Consider the following 19404-nt stretch of genomic DNA (forward strand, 5'->3'; position numbering starts at 1 on the left):
ATTTTCTCAAGCTCCTTAAGAATCTTGTTTATTTCAATGAGATCACTTCTCATTCTTTTAAACTCCAATAAGTAGAGTCCCAACCTGCTTTACCTTTACTCATTAAACTGCTTCCTATGACATGAGACATCTTCTTTAATACGGGGATCAAAATTGCTCACAATACTCCAGATGTGCTCTCCCTGTGCAGTTGCAGTAATACTTCCCCACTGTTATATGCCAAACCCCTTGAAATGATGTCCAACCATTAGCTTCCTGATTACCTGCTACGCCAGCAGTCTGTTTTCATATACATAAGTATTCCACAAATCCCATTATGTTGCAGCTTTTTGCTATATGGCTGGAGGTACAGTCCTATCATTATGCGCAGTGACTCAGACTCCCCTGATTGAAATACAGGGGGATATTTTCCTAATCAACCTGCTTATAGATGTTGTTACGCACTCCTGGAGCATGTGGGACTTGAAGCCAAGTCAGAGATTGTAAGAACTGCTGATGCTGGAATCAAAGATAACACAGTGTAGAACTGGATGAATGCAGCAGGCCAAGCAGCATCAGAGGAGCAGGAAAGCTGACATTTTGGGTCAGGATCAAGTCTCCTGGTTCAGCAAGTAGAGACACTACCATTGCACTACATGAACCCCTCCTGATTGCACAGGTTGTTATTGATGGGTGAGTGGCTGTCAATATTATCCAGTGGCATTGTTATGTGGCGTTCTGGCCAGCAGGTGCCAGTATTCCCAATAGAATTACAGCACCAGAATCTAGTCACCTTTTCCTACACAATGAAGATGAGCAGCCAAATTTTAAATAGGGTGGAACAAGGGTAAAAAAGGAAAGAAATCATTGCAAATACATCCAAAGCACGGAAAACAGAGAATCTTAAAAGTAAGGAAGGCTTGGGTTCTGAATATTAATTGTTTAGCATCATTTCTAAAGGATAAAACTTTGTTATCAACCTTTTAACTGATTGACTGAGATGTTCAGTTTTTGGTATGGCTAATTATACAGAAACTTGTGGAGACTGAGCCACATAGTTATTAGGCTCATGAGTAAGTCTCTCCTTTGAAGTTTAGCTTTCAATGAAACACATCTTCTTTCGACAGTGCAATTTTAGATAAATCTATCATCCATTTATTCGTCAAAAGGTAACCAATTCTACAAATTCTGCACCAAAGCTTTTTCGAAAGGATCTATAATTCTGCTCTCCATAAATGGACGCTCTGCTTGAAGGCTCTGGCTTTGAAATCACCAGAAGTTTGGAATGCGGGGAATGTGTCAATTTTCATGAACCTGCCTCTCGCTTATTGTGTTTCTCTGCGCCTTTCCCCAAATAAGGACGCTACCCGAATACTGATTGCCCATTTTAGGTGTTGCTTTCCTTTTTCTTGACGAGCTGACGTCATGGTGATAAGGAGAGCTTTTTTAGTTGAGTTCCAGCCTGAAGTTCCACACTGTCTGGTTAGCAGTGAAGCTAGCAACTTCTGCTTATCCCGTGGAAAAGTAAGTGCAAGAACACTTTGGCTAACGCTTGCGATTGAAACTCAGCTATAGTTCAGGTTGTGCAGGGATGGTCTAATCAATATCAAACGCGTAGCAAATCCGAAAAAGATGAATTCAACAGGTTGGGCACCTAATCATGAGGAGCAAGACTTAACGTTTTAGTTTGCGAAGTCAAGAATCTGAGATGTTAGTTATTTTTCTCGCACAGTGCTACTTGATCAATTGTTTTTTTTAAATATAAATTTCAGAACCTCAGCATCCGCAGTATGTTACTGTTAGAAAGGGAGGGGGAAGGAACTGGGCTAGATTAAAGCTCGTTGTACGACTGCGAATTTGCAGTCAGTAAAGTACTGAATATTCGTTTGGCAATACTGTTTGGTTTTTGTGGTTTTAAAAATGAACGTGTAAATGCTTGTGACTGAAAATTTAAATTGTGTTCAAGAAGCATTATTTCAAAAAGGGTCAGGTTGCGTTTATCTACCGGTGCAGGTCTGTCGGGAACTGTATTTCGTGCAATTCATTTATTGTTACAACCTGCAATTTAGGGTAATTGGCGGCTCTGATGCTGGAATAGTGTTTTTTTGCGACTGAAGTTTTTTTGGGTGCGGCTGTTTCCGAATCCGGCGAGGCTATTGCAAGAAATTTTTTTAAAAAATTAAACTTTACCGCAGATTTTTCTTGAAGTGTCATATTCTCGCAACATTAACCATTTTTATAAACCCACGTTTTAGATTTGTGCTGTGATGTTTAATGATAATTCAGGAAACACGTGAGGGTGAAATTCACTACTGCCAACTCGTAAAAAGGTTGGCCACTTCCAAAGTTTGCGGGCAACTGTCCACGGAAAAGTGCATTTTTGGATGAAGCTCCCCTCGTTCCCAGATGTAATTCAAGACTTTATTTTCGCTGCAACGACTTGGACCATCCCATTGATTTAGTTTCCCCCCCCGGGACAGGGGCTATTGTTCATTTGACTAGAGCTCTCTAGTCCTAGGGCATACACCCTTTCCAGCATCAATGATTAACCATCCCTAGTCTAAATGGGCGGCTGTGTCGAAACAATTAGCAATCGCAAATGTGATGCACAGTTTTTTAAAAAAACTGGGTAAGGATGGCAGATCTCCTTTCCTAAAGGATATTAGTGAACCAGATGGATTTTTACGACAATTGATGGCTTCGTGGTCGAATAGTCATTATTTGTGCCTGTGCTGATTCTATTACCTAAAGCTTAAAACAATTTAATCCGATTGCTAAGTATTTATTATTTGAGGGAAAAATAATTCCGTATATGTCCGCTTGATCCTCTTGTAGTATCCAACTTGTCCTGATATCCTTAGCTTTGAGTTCACTGCCCTGTGATGGCTCTCTCCCCCGCCCTCCAGGTTCCAACATCATTCAGCGTGTTCCTTTCCCACAGCCCCCGAAATCTGCCACAAGCCTGCTCGCTCTACCCCTCCCCAAATCTTTCTATTCCTTTGTTCCGCCTTCTTAAAAAGTTGTTGGCACATCTCCACAACATCAAACCTTTCATCCATTTTTATTTTTATCATCTGCCTTGGATTATTTTCTGTTTTTAAAGGTCAAATGCGAATGAAAGTTGCTACAGACATGATTAATGGACATTAGATCCAGACATTTTGATTGAGATTCCTTTTGGAAAAAGTTATTTGTATATCTTAAAAGTTGATGCTAACAGGTTACTTAATACTTTGAGACTTGGGACGGATTATACATTTTAAAAGTTAGACTGTATTAAACAACATCAAATGTTGTTTTTAAAAAGCCTCATGCTGTGATTTTCATGCGCGTATCATTTGTAGTCCCTTACGCAATTCTTCTCTTCACCCCCCCCCCCCACCCCCCAAAAAATAAATCCACGCACTGTATCTGTGCGGAGACAGCCAGCTCACAGCCCATACGTGTGGGACCTGACCTTCCCTTTCCTCTTTTTAGAGATGGCTGTGACCCCCAATCCCTGTTACTTCGGCAAGATGCTCGGTGGTGCACAGATTCTGACTCCCATAGAAGAGCGGAAATTCTTCTTCTCTTCTAGTCTGTGGATGGCACTAATGAGGTCACTGTTTGTTTGTCCGTTCCTAATGCACTGGGTAGTTCGTTGACCACTGCATGAGAGAGTTATAATACAATTGGTTTGCTATGTTGTTCAGACTAGGTAAGGACAGCAGGTTTCCGTCCCTAAAGGACGTTCATGCACCAGATGGATTAGCACAAAAATCGATAGCTTCATGGTTGCATGATATTGTATTGTTGCAGCACAGGAAGACCATGCAGCCTGCTGTGCCTGATTCTATTCTGTTACCCAAGGCCCATCTCCTGACTTTTTGCCAGATCCCTGCTCACTATTTCTATTCAAATGCTCATCCAACACCACCTTGAATGTCTCGGTTGAATCGACCTCAATTCCAGGCAGTGCATTCCATACACTAACTACTTGCTGAGTTTAAGGTTTTTTTTCCTCTCTCCATCACTTTAAATCTATGCCCTGTTGTTCTTACTTCTGTCACCAGCAGAAGTAGATTCTCTTTACCCAGCCTGCACATGATTTTGAAAACCTCTATCAGATCTCCACTCAACTGCCTTGTCTCCAAAAAGAAGTCCCAACTTCTTCAATGTAGTTACTGATATTACCACAAATGCACCCCTCTGCATAATTACACGGTGTCTGTTGTTTGAAATAGAGACTGATTTCGGCAACATCTTGGAAGAGGATGGTTAGCACACAGGAGGAGAACAAGGAGGGGACTGTAACCTCCACCTTGAGCAAACTTTTGGTCACTTGACCTTGCGTCTCACTAAGTAGCTCGGTGTGTCACCTTTTCCTGTTAAGTCCTGTCGGTCACTTGTTAAATGTAGTGCACTCTCCTAAGTATAGCTTGGTGCTGAGTAAAACCCAGTGCTTTACTAAAACCAAAGTAGGTTGAAGTGGAGGTCTTTTTGCACGGTGTAAATGGACACAGGCAGTAGAGATTGGGTTTGGAAAGCTTTGATTCTGCAATGTAAAAGATTGGCGCTCTGTTTGTGCCCTGGAGGGTTGACGTGCGGTTAATAGATTTCCAGCACACTGTTCAGCTAGAGTTAAATGGTGCTAAATACAGATCCTGGTGTTATCAACCTGACTCAGCTGTACAGAGTAGAAAGCATGAAACCTTGAGACACATCAAGGCCACTAAAACAAGCCATATTATAAACTATAAACTGAACAAGAGGTCAGAAAGTTTTGAAGGCTGTAATTTGCATTGTTTTTCAAATGTTCTGAAACCAAAACCTCCACTAGTCAGGAAATTTGAGATGCAGACACAGTGCTGTCATCCAGATTTCACAGTCTCTGGTTTGAGAGCAACCGCTTTCACAATGGATTCAGTCTGACATGCTGCAACTAGTCTCCATATCTCCAATCAGAGCTCCACAAGTTCATGTTGGATTGTAATCCAGTACCTACTTCTGGAAACTGTGACCATATGAAAAGATGGGGTGGAAAATATCCATCTGACCTGCAACTCGGCCCTCTAATTTACTCCCCCCAACTCTATAATTGCCTGCAAAATGGCATCGAATTCCAAAATAACATGGACTGTGGTAGCCTGTCACTTTTTTGCAATTATTGGCAACTTGCTATCTATCAATGCAAACAGCCTCTTTGACTCAAAGCTATGGCAGCAATTGCAGTAAATGTAACCCCATGGTATGTTCAATAGTCTGTGTTTTTAAAAAAAAAAAGCAAAAAAAATCTATTGGAGTCTTTTTGCCTGAACTCTCGTGTATCCTTGAAGTCATAAATAGATCTGAGTCCGTTCCCTTCCACCATTTTTAAAACGTCCAAGATTGAGCTCTGTTATGATACCTTCTGTGGTTGAAACAATTGCTACTCGAAGTTCAAAAGCAGGGAACATAGTGGTCAGTGCACATGGATACGAAATTGTACCCCAGCTCCTTGTTTACTTGGATTTTTGTCCTGCCATTGATAATCTTAGTTGAATCTTCAGAGTTGCTTGACCTCTGTGTAATCCTCTAGGCCTTGGAGCAGGTGGAGGTAAATATCAATGGAGCATGTATTTCCAACTTTAATTCTTGCAGAATACTGCTGAATAAACAAAAGATTCAATTGGTCAGGCAGCATCAGTCCTCAGAGATCTGCTTTTCATCCAACATCTTAAAGCTTGAGGAACAAGTGCAGAGAATCCTAGAGAAACTCAGCAGGGATCTGTGAAGAGAGAAACGGTTGATGTTTTTGAGCCCAGAACGATTTTGCCAGATCTGAGTTTCTTTAGCTGCCAGACCTGCTGAGCTTTGTTTCAAATTTCCAACAATCTTCAGTATTTTTCTGATCCTTCACGAAAGCAGAGTCTTTTTAGATGTTAGTCTATTAATGTTGTGACTTTTTGGCCCCTGCTTGTGGTGACCAGCAATTCAACATTGCTTTGTATCCTCATTACATAGATTGGAATGCGATTGTATGAAAATTGAATTTGGCTGGCATCCTAATGGAGCAATTCTCATCTAAATGGCTATTCTTTGCCTTAGAATAGACAGAGGCATCTTATAAGTGCAGCTGGCTTCTTGTGACGTTTAGCAACCCTCTTCAAGAAAGGCTGATAAGATGTGTACACATGTTTAAAATCAGGCAGAGGTATAAATAATTCTCATCTTAAAAGTATTGCAAGCAGTTTGGACTGTTGTCACCACAATGAAAGTTTCTTCTGTTTAGAAATCTAGGGCCTTCCACTTCTCACTGTAACTACCTGCAGTAAGATGCTGTGATTGCAGTACTTAAAAGATCTTTGCTTGGCATGCCATGAACTCTAATTCAAACTTTCAATGAAAAATAATAAATTTTGTTCAAGTGATTTGTGGGCTTTTGTGATAAGAATTGTTCAGTTTCCTGCTTGCAGCAATAGATTTCTAATTACTTGAATGAAGTTTGGGTTTCCAGAAATGATTATAAAGGATTTCCATACTACAAATCTCCCCTAGTTTAGCATGTTTCATTTCTAAAGTGTTTTTTTTCAAATATTTTTCTCTTTTGTTTTAAATAGTAGGATCTCAACTGGGAGTTGTCAAATTATGCACAGGATGTGCTGTCAACCAAAGGGGGACTTTGAGTTTAAATTGAGTCACTTATCACCAACAGCTGTGAGCGGGAAAACAAATAGACTTTTTTAAGTTTGTACCTTCATTATACTTTTTGGATGTAATGGGTTGTTAGAGTGGGAAGTGTATTTATTGCTCTATGGATGTTGCATTTTTAGTAATTGTGCAAAAGCAAGTTTTGGAGCTATTTGGAGGTTGAAAGCTGGTCATTTCCTGATGTAGTCTTCTGACCTATGCATTATCTTCATCTCCCAAAACAACTAAAAAGTAGCTATCAATTTCCAGCAGTAAAATTCAGTTGGCCTTGTGCAGGCATTTCTCTTGATGGCATTATCAGGACAAATTAGGTTATGTCAGGTTAGCACAAAACCTCAAGATGATTAAGAATCACAAAAAGCCTGTCTGCCATCTCAAACTGATCCACCATAACTCAGTACTCCCTTTTGTAGCATCCAGTGGTTCTGGGAAGGGGTAAGGCATGGCTTGTTTTAACTATAATATTTGGATGTTATTTTGTATCTTTTTTGCTCTTTTTCGGAAAGATGTTGTTCCTGAACATTTTTATCTTCAAATGGACTTTTTAAAAAAAATACTAGTTTGAAATCACACAGTTCAAATTAGTCATAATGCGTGAAGCATTTCCATTCACTTTGTCCAGAAAATAATTCTGACTTGTTTCCTCACTTTCCTTTGGCCTGAAAAGGCCAAATCAGGCACAGAACCTCTTGCTTTGTCTCCCCGCACTGCAGTTAACTATTGAACCCCTTTTTTCTGATTATTGCTAACCAGAACTGAGCAATGTTTTGAGTGTCAGATGGTTGGTCTGCAAAGTTTGATCATTGCCTACTTTTGACATATTTGACTATTTGTAAATATCGAGCAAAAAAAACCTGAGTTTGCCAACAGGGTGGTGTGAGCTGATGTCAGTGCTTATGTTGAAATAAACTGGGTATTGTGGTATTGAAGAATCCAACAGGCATTTATTGCCACTATTAAGTATTAACATGACATTCCTCAGGAACATAAGAATCTTGGCTAATGTTAAGATATTGGTTTGGAAAAGAGGAGAATATTTTCAGTAGAATGCAATGCTTCAAAATATCATCAGAGGTAAGATGAAGTATAAGACCTTTATCCTCATGCTGTGATATAGTGGTGACTTCAAGAGGACATTTCTCTTTAAAGGCATACAGATGGCTAGACACAGCAAAGCAATGTAGCTATTGTGTTTAAAGAACTATTGAACAACTTTGTGGAATTGAAAGTGTAACCTATCTTGATGAACATTTAGAATACATAGATTTGCAGTCCTGTGTTCTCATGTCAATAGCAGCATGAGTTGTGAGTACACAGCTTGAAAGAAGAGAAAACCAGCTTTGTATTTATGCTAATTTCACAAAATGTCACATTTCTATCCAGTTTAAATTGGATTGCATTTATCTCACTGTTATACTTAACATTACTCTGATGTGGCAACTTGTTTAGTATGGTGTTTGCCTTTTGAAATTCAGCTCTTTGCAGTCAGTTGCAAGAATGGCGCACTTTAATTTGCAAAGTTAATCATTTGTAAGTTTCAACACCTGTAGCAAAGTAGTCGTTTAAATTTCATCATAGTTTATGGAATGTCAATATTGTTGCGACTGCATACAGGATCCATAGCACAGCAAAGTCTTTTCTGGGAAGAGTACTGATTAGTGTGGTCCTTATTTTAGAATGAAGAAAGGCAGAGTTCTTTGAAACTTTTAAAAAAAAAACTCATCTCATGGAACACGTTTTTAGGAGAAATGGGATTGTGGGGTTTGTGGTGATGAGGTTGTATAGTGAATTGCTAATTTCCCGTCTTACTATTTAACTTATCAAAATTTGCACTTTCATAACTTTCTGTGTGCTATTCCAGCTTGTCCTGCTCTGAGATCACCACATTACATACCAGCCACCCATTTCTCTTTATATGTACTGTGCTTAGATCTCTCGCCGTTGCATCCTTCCACGGTCTTGGGACTTTCAAAAAGTCTCCACTCCATCATTCACCTTGTCCCACTTCTTTTGTTTCTGTCTTTTGTCTTTGCAACAGATTTTAGATTAGATTCCCTACATTGTGTAAACAGGCCCTTCGGCCCAACAAGTCCACGCCGCCCCTTGAAGCATCCCACCCAGACCCATCCCCCTATAGCCCACACACCCCTGAACACTACGGGCAATTTAGCATGGTCGATCCACCTAGCTTGCAAATCTTTGGACTGTGGGAGGAAACCCACACAGACACGGGGAGAATGTGCAAACTCCGCACAGACGGTTACCCGTGGCTGGAATCGAACCTGGGTCCCTGGTGCTGTGAGGCTGCAGTGCTAACCACTGAGCCACCGTGCAGCCCAAGATGACCATATCACTTCAGCCTTTGTGGCTACTTTCTTCAATATTTGTACAAGCTTTGCTGATCTTCAGTGCTAGCTACTGATTTTTTTTTTCAGTTCTCCCAACATCAATCTCATCTGACCCTCATGAGTATTTAGCCTTTGCTCCCCAGGTCTTGATGCTTTGGCAGTGCAGAAAATTTCAGTGACACTCTTTTCCTAACACTCCACTGGAATTCTCCCAATTTTTCCTAACGGAACCAACCCATTGCACTATTTCCATCTTCTAACACTTACTGACTCCAAGTCTCCACCCATATTCTCTTCAGCTGTTGCTCTCTCCTGATGCTTCAGAAAACTGAGTTTGTCTCACTGCAGCATTTAAATAAACGACCACATTGCACTTTATTAGTTGACTGGCTCAATTTTGCCAAAACTCTGTTCACCGGGTTATGTATCTCATGCTTTTCTAAAGACCTTACTGCAAGCAGATTGCTTACTAAGTAAAATGTAGTAGCCAATAATTTTCCTTGTGTCCCCATTGGCAATCATTGGCTAATGACTATGCGTATCCACTGAGGAAACTGTGTCACTGCTGGTGGGTTCCATGGGTACTTGAGTGACTGATGTGCCCAATCCTAGAGCCAAGTCACCAACCACACATTTGGGAACGATTTTTGGGAGGTTGAATTGGTTCCTGGCCTTGAGATCATTGGTACTTCTTTCTCTGGTTCCTTTTTCTGCCCCTCCTACCATTGGATGCTCTCAAATAATTGTGCCTCTTCCGGAAGCTTCCTGCACATGGGTTTGTTCTGAACAAGGGTCATCCAAGTGTGGGGATCTGTTGCATTTCTCGAGTGAAGCCTTCAGGAAGTCTCCACTATTTTCTTTTTGCCCTTTTTTTTAAACTTTTGAGGGCCTTCCTTGAGATGGGTGTGGTGGTGGGGTGGGGGAGGTTTTGCTTTTGGTAGTTCAAACTAGTGCATCCCAGGCTCCTTTTTTACATTTGCACAACAAACACCTGTGAAGATACTTGGAGATGAGGTACACATAACACCTGTTGATATTTTTGGTCTTAAAATATTTTCCCTTGATGTAATATTTTCACTTAAACAGTGGGATTTTTTTTCAGGGTTTCCAGCCTTCCTCCTTTTTTAGGCATTTTATTTCTTTTTTCATTGAAGGGGCTTTGTATGAGTATTATAGAGGTGAGTCGTACAGCATGGAAGCAGACCCATCAGCCCAACCAGTCCATAATCCCAAACTAAATTAGTCCCACCTGCCTGCTTTGGCCATATCCCTCCAGACCTTTCCCTGATTTGTGTACTTGTCCAAATATCTTTTAAATGTTGTAATTGTACCCACACCAACCACTTCCTCAGGAAGTCTATTTCATGCATGAACCACCCTCGGTGTAAAAGATTTGCCCCTTAGTCGTCGTGTCTCTTCCCCACCCTAGGGAAAAGACAACTATTAACTCTATCTGTACCCTTCGTTATTTTATAAACTTCTATCAGGTTGCCTCTCAACTGCTGAAATTGATCTAGTCCCACTTGTCAGCATTTGATCCAAATCCTTGAAACCCTCATTCATACACCTATCGGATGCCTTTTAAATGTGACAATTGTACCAGCCTCTTCCACGTCCACCAACAGCTCATTCCATACATGTGCTACCCTAAGCATGAAAAAGTTGCCCCTTGGGTCACTTTTTTTAAGTCTTGCCCCTCTCGCACTTAAATCTGTGCTGTCTAGTTTTCGACTTTCCTTATCCTGGGAAAAAATCTTGGCTATTCACCCTATCCATGTCCCTCATGATTTTTATAAACCTCTATCAGGTCAACCCTCAATTTCTGATGCTCCAGAAGCAAAAAAAAAGCTCCAACCTACTCAGCATCTCCCTACAACTCCACCCCTCCATTCCCACAACATCCTTAAATCTTTTGAGTTTCACAACATCTTTCCTATAGCAGAGAGACCAGAATTTAATGCAGTATTCCAAAAGAGGCCTAACCAATTTCCTAAACACCTGCAACATAACTTCACACTCCAATACTCAGTGCACCGACCAATCAAGGCAAGTGTGCCAAATGCCGCCTCCACCCTGTTTGGCTGTAATTTGACTATGCACTTGTACCCCTAAGTCTGGTTGTTCAACAACACTCTCTCCAGGGCTGTACTGTTTTGATGCATCAAAATGCAGCATGTTACATCAATCTAAATTAAACTCTACCTGCCATCCCCAGCCATTGAGATGTTGTTGTGCAATTAATGGTGCTGTATAAATGAGCAGACTAAGGCACTGACCTGCCTACTCCTGCTAAATTATATGTTCGTAAACATGCATTGGCGTTGCTGTTTATTATCCTTGGCTCTGTTTAAGTCTCCAGTGTGTCAGAAGTGGTTCAGTAAGGAGTACCTCTGGATCACCGATGTTCAAACCCCAATCCAAAGAGCACCAGTAATCAAAGCTGTCACTCTATGGAGCGCCCTCGGTGCTACAATGCTACTGGAGTTACATTTTACCCCAAGTCCCATCTGCCTTATTTTATGGATGCAAGAATCCTTATCTCACTGAAGAGGAGGTGAGTTATTCCTGACTTCTGGCCAGTATTTAAAGATGAAGTCACCAATGTCCTGCTAGACCAAAGGGCTGCTCTCTGTCATGAGAGAGAGATGGGTTTAACCTGAGGGTCACCTACCCTTTAAGGGGAGAAGTTGAGAAGGAGAATTTTTCATGGTAAGCTCAGCTGGTGTGGGAATTGAACCCATGCCATCAATACAACTCAGCTTCACAAACCAGCCATCCAGCCAACAGAGCAAATGAAACCCCTCTTGTATTTATCACTCAATTGACATCACACAAAATTAAAATATTATGGTATTGCTATCTGTGAAGACTTGAGTTCATATTGACTGTTTTAATGTTAACAATGTAACAGTGCTACATTTGTTTAAAAACACCTGTAATGGCACCCTTTTTAATACAGATGTGGGATTTTCAACCCAGGTCTCCTGGCTCAGAGGTATGAGGCTACCAATGTGCTACAAGATCAACAACAATGGCAACACTTGGTGTTTAATTACCTGTGAGCATCCCATGAGGAAAAATGTTCTGTAAGTTCAGGTTTTCCTGAAGATAGCCCCTAACACTCTTCCTGCTCCACTTCATCCACAGGTATAGCTTACTGATAAACATGGCCAACCAGGGACCTGCTTATGGATTTAGTAGGGACATTCGGAACAAGATTGAGAAGAAGTATGAACCTGAGCTGGAGGAGCGGCTAGTAGAGTGGATTATCGCTCAGTGCGGAGCGAGTGTGGGGCGACCTGAGCCGGGGAGAATGGGGTTCCAAGCCTGGCTAAAGGATGGCACAGTGAGTATCCATTAAAGGAATGGTTTCACAGATTGGTTCAAGGTTTTGTGCTAATTTGAAGCTAATCAAAGGCTTTACCTTGGTTACATTTTCAATTAAAAATCTATTTGTTGAATTTTTCCCCCTCTGTTTTAAATAGTCCTTCTGGTAAAGCTGTAATGAAAAGTGAATAAGCCATTTGGCTAAGGCCCTCATACATCGAACATGCACTTGAGTGATCATGATTATTTGCTTTCAAGTTAACTTTGCATGTAAAGATACATGTCAGTGTTTAAGGTAGTTACACTTCTACATATCCTTCTAACACCATTGATCACATGGTGAACATACTACATGTAGAAAAAAGCTAATCAATCAGTCCAGTGTTTCCCAACGAGCAGCTATTAGATCTTTCTAAAGAGGTAAAACTGACGAACAGAAAGCAGCCATTTAAAAATGTATCCCATCTCGGATGTCGTTCCTGTTTTGGGCCATTTGAAAGACTCGGCACTGATAATTCAACACGTTTCAATTTAGATTTATCATCTAGTACAAATAATCTCCCAAAAAGTGAGGGAAGTGTACAGTTGGCAAATTACTGTCTGTACGTACAGATCAAATCGGGCAAGTCATAGAATGTATAATGAAAGCGTGCCTATAAGATTTTTTTTGTATACACTGCAATATTTGATCTTGGTGGAGTTTCCACAGACAAACTCATTTGCCATTCTCTGGATGTCTCAGAATGCTGAATCATTCCTATGTTCAAGATGTTGATTCAGTACGTTAATTTTGGACCTGAAGGGAGTTGAGAGGGAGTGGAGTTGACGTAAAATTTTAGCCATGGCTTTATTAAGAGGTAGCTTGCTCAAGTGAAATCATATGGTTTTCCCCTGATTGTTTAAAGTGCTTCCCAAACTTTTTCTCCAGTCTAACATTGTTTTAATGCCTCAGACTTTGTGACACTAGAGTGAACATTCAGGGGAGGAGGGTAGAGTGTGAGTTTGTGTTTCTGGGGTGGGTAGATGGACAGAATGGCATTTTGTGAAGTCATTCACGTAACCTTGCAGCACTGAAGGCCATTCATCCCACAGTCTGTGTTATCACTCTGCAAGGACTACCCAGTTTATTCTCACTCCTGCCTGTGAGCTTCTGGCTCTTTCAAGTATTTATACTATTCCTTATTGAAAGCTTGTCCAGAATTCTTATTGGGCTGAGTGCAAGATCTTTGGTACTTGTTACATCAAACTTGTTTCCTCCTCTCTTTTTTTTTCTGGTTCTCCTGTCAATTGTCTCTAAATTTAAGAGATCTAAGTAGATTACAGTTAGTTAGCAGTAAAGCTCGTCCTTTCTCATCCACAAAAGAAACCTAAACCCGTACAGTTTATTCACTTTTTTATTTTGAAGTAATACCGCCTCTGGGCCAGGTCTATCAATAGACCAAACTATGGAGATTGAAAGGGACTTCACATCTATTGTATTCAGTCTGAGCACCAAGTAGCATTGATGCAGTGGATCTCTGTCTCGCTGGGGTCTGTGCCCCACCCTGTCTTCAGATTAGTGTTTTTAATCTTGATCCCTGTGTGAGTAACAAACAGTTTTTCACTGTTAATATGAATACATGAGTGAAAATCCTCTGTGGCTGGCATTGGAATTTTGGTTCGGTGTCCACACTTGGTTTCCTTGCATGTGTTCCAACAAAATATAGGTATTTTGATCACCCTGGTCAGAGATGATATTGACATACCTCTGGAGTGTTGGGACTTGTGTCCAGGCCTCCTGGCTCAGTGGTAAGGACACTAACAAAGCAAGGCAGTTTATTGGTGTCTGCATAGTCATCAAATTGTAGCTGTGCTCTGACTTATTTCTTTCTATAGCCATTTCATCTGAAGTACATCCTCCCACAGGTACTGAGTCTCCTGATTAACAGCCTCTATTCTGAGGACAAGAAACCCATTAAGAAGATTCAGGACACAGACAAAGCTTTCAAACAAATGGAACAGGTGTCACGGTTTCTGAAGGCAGCTGAAGATTATGGAGTCAACAAAACTGACATCTTCCAGACTGTGGATCTGTGGGAATGTATGTATAGGTAGTAGTGGTACTTTTGAAGTTATGCCTTCTCTATTTAATGATGAGCTTGGTGACAATCTGGGAGCATCTTCTAAAATGTTCTGAATTGTTACTTTGTGTTGGCTTTGGAAATGTTTACCTGTGGGCATTGTTGTTAAAAACACGCTCTTCTACAGTCATCAATTTTATCTCTTCACCTCCCTCCCTTTTCATGTTAAATGAGAGACATTTGTAAGTGAACTCAATCTGGGGAATGGTACACTGCCCAGGCCTCCCGACGAAGAGTAGTTTGGGTTCCTGTTGGTAATCATTTTTTTCCCCCTTCAGACACCAAGTGTTCTCAAGGTGGGTATGAAGGAATTGCAAATAACCAAAGTAACATCAGCAAATGTGTGTGCCCTTCCTCTACTAATAAAATCAAGATGAGGCAATCCACATAGCATGATAGTGACAGCCAGGCCACATTCTACCATTGATCATTTTTAGCTTAAAATACCCTCACCCTTAGGGTGAGAGCCAGATAGTTGGATAGGGGAGAGTTTGTGAAGAGTGTTTGTTTGGTGTTTTTTTTAAATGTATATTATTAAACCTGCAGGTCTCCATGTTTTAAATTTTTACTTCTTATTTTAAGACTGGGAATCCTATCTTCAAGATCCAAGTTCACTTGGGTACACTCTCTCACTACTTTTAAGAAGATTTAAAGGGACCTTGCATCTGTTGATATTCAGTTGAAGCTGTTTGGCAGCCATTGTTGCTTCAGAAATCACTGCTTTTAAATTTGTCTCGTGACCTGCTTGGGGGTTGCAGTCCACAGTTTGGGAAGCCCTGCATCGTTAGCTATCCAATGAATATTACACACATTGTTGAAGTAAATGTCAACTCTTGAAAAGCGGAGACTTGTCAGTGTATTTAGCAATCCAGCCTGCAACTTCTGCTGGTAAATGTTTTTAAAATATTCTCCAATCTTCTTACCATGAAAAATAAAGTTAAGAACTGCAGAAACTGGCAGTATCTTCTGGAATGTAAAAATGTTTTTCAGTACAACTAAAATTCAGGGATTGATTTGATTCCTGGCTGCATATAATGCCTAATCGACCAGCTGAGTAACCAGATTTTAAATAACTGGTTTTAAATAAAACTGCAGATGATATATCTGATTATATTGATGTACAGTAGAGTAAATAAACTTTTGAAGATAAAGGATCATAGTATCCCTGCAGTTTGGAAGCAGGTCATTTGGCCTGTCAAGTCCACACTCTCTCCCTGAAAAGATTCCCACCCAGACCCATGCTACTATCCTATCTTTGTAACTGTGCATTTACCATGACCTGCACACCTTTGGACTATGGGAGGAAACCGGAGCACCTGGAAGAAACATAATCAGAACGTGCAAACTCCACACAGACAGATGTCCGAGGCTGGAATCAAACCCAGATCCCTTGTGCTGCTAACCACTGAACCACCATGATAAATGTCATCCTTTTTGCCTGAAATACTTACTTTTTCAGTTGAGTTTCCATTCAAACATATTTGTAGTGCTGGAAGCTGTCACTGAATATCCACTATCTTTTCTGTTTCTTCTCTAAATAGCCACAAGTTTGCGGAATCCAAATGTTCTGTTTAAAATTCTGTTGCTGTTGGGTGCACGTCCTAAGCCAAGTGTTTGTTTGGTATGGCATCATGAGTCAATCCCATCCTGCTGGCTCAGTTTTGTATTGATGTATTATCTTCAGTGAACATGCTTTAAAAGGACTTTTTATTTGCCTTACAGCAAAGGATATGGCTGCTGTTCAGAGAACTCTCATGGCTTTGGGAAGCATTGCTGTAACAAGAAATGATGGGCATTACCATGGTGATCTAAACTGGTTCCACAAGTGAGTAGGCATCTCCGTATGGTCAACTACAACAGGCGTGTTGCCATGACAGCTATAAACACAGAATGAGTGGTTGAGGGAGCAATTATTTGACTAACCACTTAAAATATACACACTCACGAGTGTAAAAATGGAGGACCTTGTGGAATTTGTAACCAGGTGTATTCCTCTTGAATTGTAATGATTACTTGCTGGAATAAGCTTATGCCATTGATCTTTTATGCATTAATCAAGGGTATATGCACAAGCAATTTTGAGCATCCTTCTGATGAAATCATTTGATCTGATAAGTAGGTGAATTACTCCACTTAAACACTGTCATGGGCTCACAACCAAAACTAAAAGTATGCACTATTTATTTGTATCCATAAAGTTGGAAATTGGTTAAAGTTAGACTAAAACTAACCGCAGCATGTATGTCAATCTTTGCAGCAGCAGAAATTGATCCTGCATTGTGAAACCAAATTCCTCTGCTGTCTCCAATCTTCCAATATGCCTCCAGCCCTGTTCTTCAATTGCCTCAAACGAGATTTGAAATCTGTTGACATTCATGAGCATGCATTGTTTGCATTTCAAATTGTTCACTGATTGTGATCATTTATATTCCAGATCTTATGACAGGATAACCAACCAGCGTAAACTTGTGGGTTGATGTAAGATTGGTTTTATTGAATAGGTATTTTACTCTTTTGCGTTAGAAAATGAGTAGTAATTGTTACTTTATGTATAATTTCTGCTACTTGCTGTAATGATTGGAACAGTCAGCTATGTGGACCTCAAAGAACGAGTTCCCTAATTGGATCAGGTTAACATCCCCAATTAGGGAACTCATATTCTACGATGTCCATCTGGCTGACCTCATTCCAATCATTGCACCTACAACTGGGGAAGAGAAAAAAGGGCCTAAGGACAACTGAATACCTGCAGTGCATTACGTGAAAGTCATTGTACAAACTTCATACATGTTATTCAGCCCTAAGTAAACCACGCTGCCAGCATTAACCTGGTTTTCTCCTGCACTCATTGTGTATTTTACTTGGGTGTGTTGAGGCATACCCAATATTTGGTTTTGGATTGGGAAAGCCCATGTAACAAATGATATTTTTATTTTGTGAGTTCGTTTTTTTTGTTTTTGTGAAATGTTTTTAAAAATGTTGAAACACCAAATCTTTGGGGTGCTGGAAAAATCAATGAGTCTAGGTTTTGTTTAAACTAGATTTCCAGTTGTTGTGGCTAAGGACTGGGGAAAACCCTTCAACACTGTGTAAAGGTTGTCCTTTTTACTTCACACCCTGTCTTCTGCCTGGTGACAGCATGTACAAAACGAAACCAGTTGAATCCATCTGCAACGTGGAGTTTTTTAGCAGTAGCTGTGACGTGACTTTGTTTTACACCTTGTTATAGTAATTTTTTTGTTTGGGATCTAGATGAGCTTCTAAATAGAACTTTATTTTACAATCTGTAATCTGCATTAGTTTGAACAGTAGAGTGCCTTTAATCACAGCTTGGCATTCTTTTTAGATAAGACTTTAATTTGGTTCATTTCAAAATTGTTCAGAGAGCAATTCCATTAAACTGTGGAGATTTTTGGAATTTTTCTTTAATGGAGCCTCTGCCTTGGATGTGTTTTATCGGCTGTAACTCTCTGTGCTCTTTCTGTTTCAGGAAAGCACAAGAGAATAAGCGAGAGTTCACAGAAGAACAACTGGCCCAGGGGAAGAACATTATTGGCCTGCAAATGGGAAGCAACCAAGGAGCATCGCAGGCTGGGATGGTTGGCTATGGACAAACCAGACAGATCATTAGCTAAATAACAATATCGATTTGAACTCTTTTTCTCTCTGTAAAGCATGAATTTACCATTTCAAAGTCAACAATAAGTCCAAACAGCTCAACACTAAACCTTCAATGACCTAAATTGAGAGATATAGATGAGTAGTAGTTATTTATTATTTGGCTGTTTTAAAATAAATGCATTTCTTAACAAAATAGTTTTGAAATGGGCTGTAATTTGGCATGATTTTCAAGACAAAAAATCTACATGCCCACCCTGGACTGCCAAGAACTGCATGTCACATTGCTAACTTGTAATTTCAACCATCTTTGTGGAATTGTGTAAGTGTATTAGAGCATGTTGGTAAGGCTTATTGTTCATATGGCTTAACCAGTCTGCTTTTTTTAATGTCAATCTGCCTAGTTACTAAAAAATGTACGTTTTCAAAAAGAACTATACAAAATGTTTTAGACCAGTCATTATAATTTGAAAGACATTTTGGAATAATTGAGCAAAGCATGAATTTCAATAAACTAATAAAGAAGATTTAATGTTTTCTGTGTAAATGGTCAAAGAAGTTCAAAGCAAACTCCTGAAATGATTACATTACCATTCCAACAACTTTTTTTTACACTTTTAAAACTAATTTTTGCTGTTTTACTTTGTTGCATTTGATTGTTGCCTTCCCAAAACTCCCCTTCTTGCTCATCATGAACACTGGGGGATGTTGTTTACTTGCTGGTAATTTTTGATTTCCAAAAAATTCTCCAAGTTTACTATTTAGAAGTGAAATATTTTTTAAAAACTTCCACAAGGAGTGGGGAAAGAAAAGTTAACTAGCAGCACGCAACTCTGATGCTAAGCAACAGTTGTATCTACGGTAGAAGCAGTGAATAGCAAGAGAATTAGTTAGTGGGGCTAACCTGTAGTTTTTGGTTTTCTTAACGGGTTTCTTTATGGGAAGGATCCGTTTACGGTCATAAGTGCAAGTTTCTAAAATGAGTCATGTATAAAATGTCCCTACTGAGAATTACTCTTTGATTATGTTGTACATTATTTTTGTTAAAACAAATTCTGAATCATTTAGCCCTAAATTTTGTACATTTTTGTCATTTTGAAACCATAACAACTTAAATAAAAGTTTTGAGATGGAGAATTGATGGCATCTTTATTAATCAGGTAATGAATTCTGACACTGTCCTTCAAATGTTGATGTGAGAGATTTGATCACTCCAGTCTGGGCTGTTTCATGGGGTGACCGATATAGTGATGTGTAGAGAAAGAAGCATGGAATTACTGAACTGTTTGCCACCTATCCGAACTATTGAAATTTTCATTTAGAAAAAATTAACTTGCACAAAT

General features: G+C 39.9%; 1 protein-coding gene across 1 annotated transcript; it reads left to right on the forward strand.

The window, feature by feature from the left end:
* Positions 1 to 1370: 1370 nt before the first annotated feature.
* Positions 1371 to 19198, forward strand: LOC125466926 (transgelin-like). The gene is made up of 5 exons (XM_048562110.2): positions 1371 to 1503; positions 12144 to 12342; positions 14229 to 14403; positions 16166 to 16268; positions 17934 to 19198. Exons 2-5 carry the CDS (start codon positions 12163 to 12165, stop codon positions 18076 to 18078), a joined length of 603 nt encoding a protein of 200 aa, XP_048418067.1. The 5' UTR covers positions 1371 to 1503; positions 12144 to 12162; the 3' UTR covers positions 18079 to 19198.
* Positions 19199 to 19404: the final 206 nt, after the last annotated feature.

This window comes from Stegostoma tigrinum, chromosome 32, assembly GCF_030684315.1.
Source record: "Stegostoma tigrinum isolate sSteTig4 chromosome 32, sSteTig4.hap1, whole genome shotgun sequence".
Lineage (NCBI taxonomy): Eukaryota > Metazoa > Chordata > Chondrichthyes > Orectolobiformes > Stegostomatidae > Stegostoma > Stegostoma tigrinum.

What these genes read in the sequence shown, in the direction of transcription:
- LOC125466926 (XM_048562110.2), top strand. Translation starts at nt 12,163, where the DNA reads ATGGCCAACCAGGGACCTGCTTATGGATTTAGTAGGGACATTCGGAAC. An exon ending in CCTGGCTAAAGGATGGCACA is followed by an intron (nt 12,343 to 14,228) that starts GTGAGTATCCAT and finishes ATCCTCCCACAG; the next exon opens with GTACTGAGTCTCCTGATTAA. An exon ending in GATCTAAACTGGTTCCACAA is followed by an intron (nt 16,269 to 17,933) that starts GTGAGTAGGCAT and finishes TTTCTGTTTCAG; the next exon opens with GAAAGCACAAGAGAATAAGC.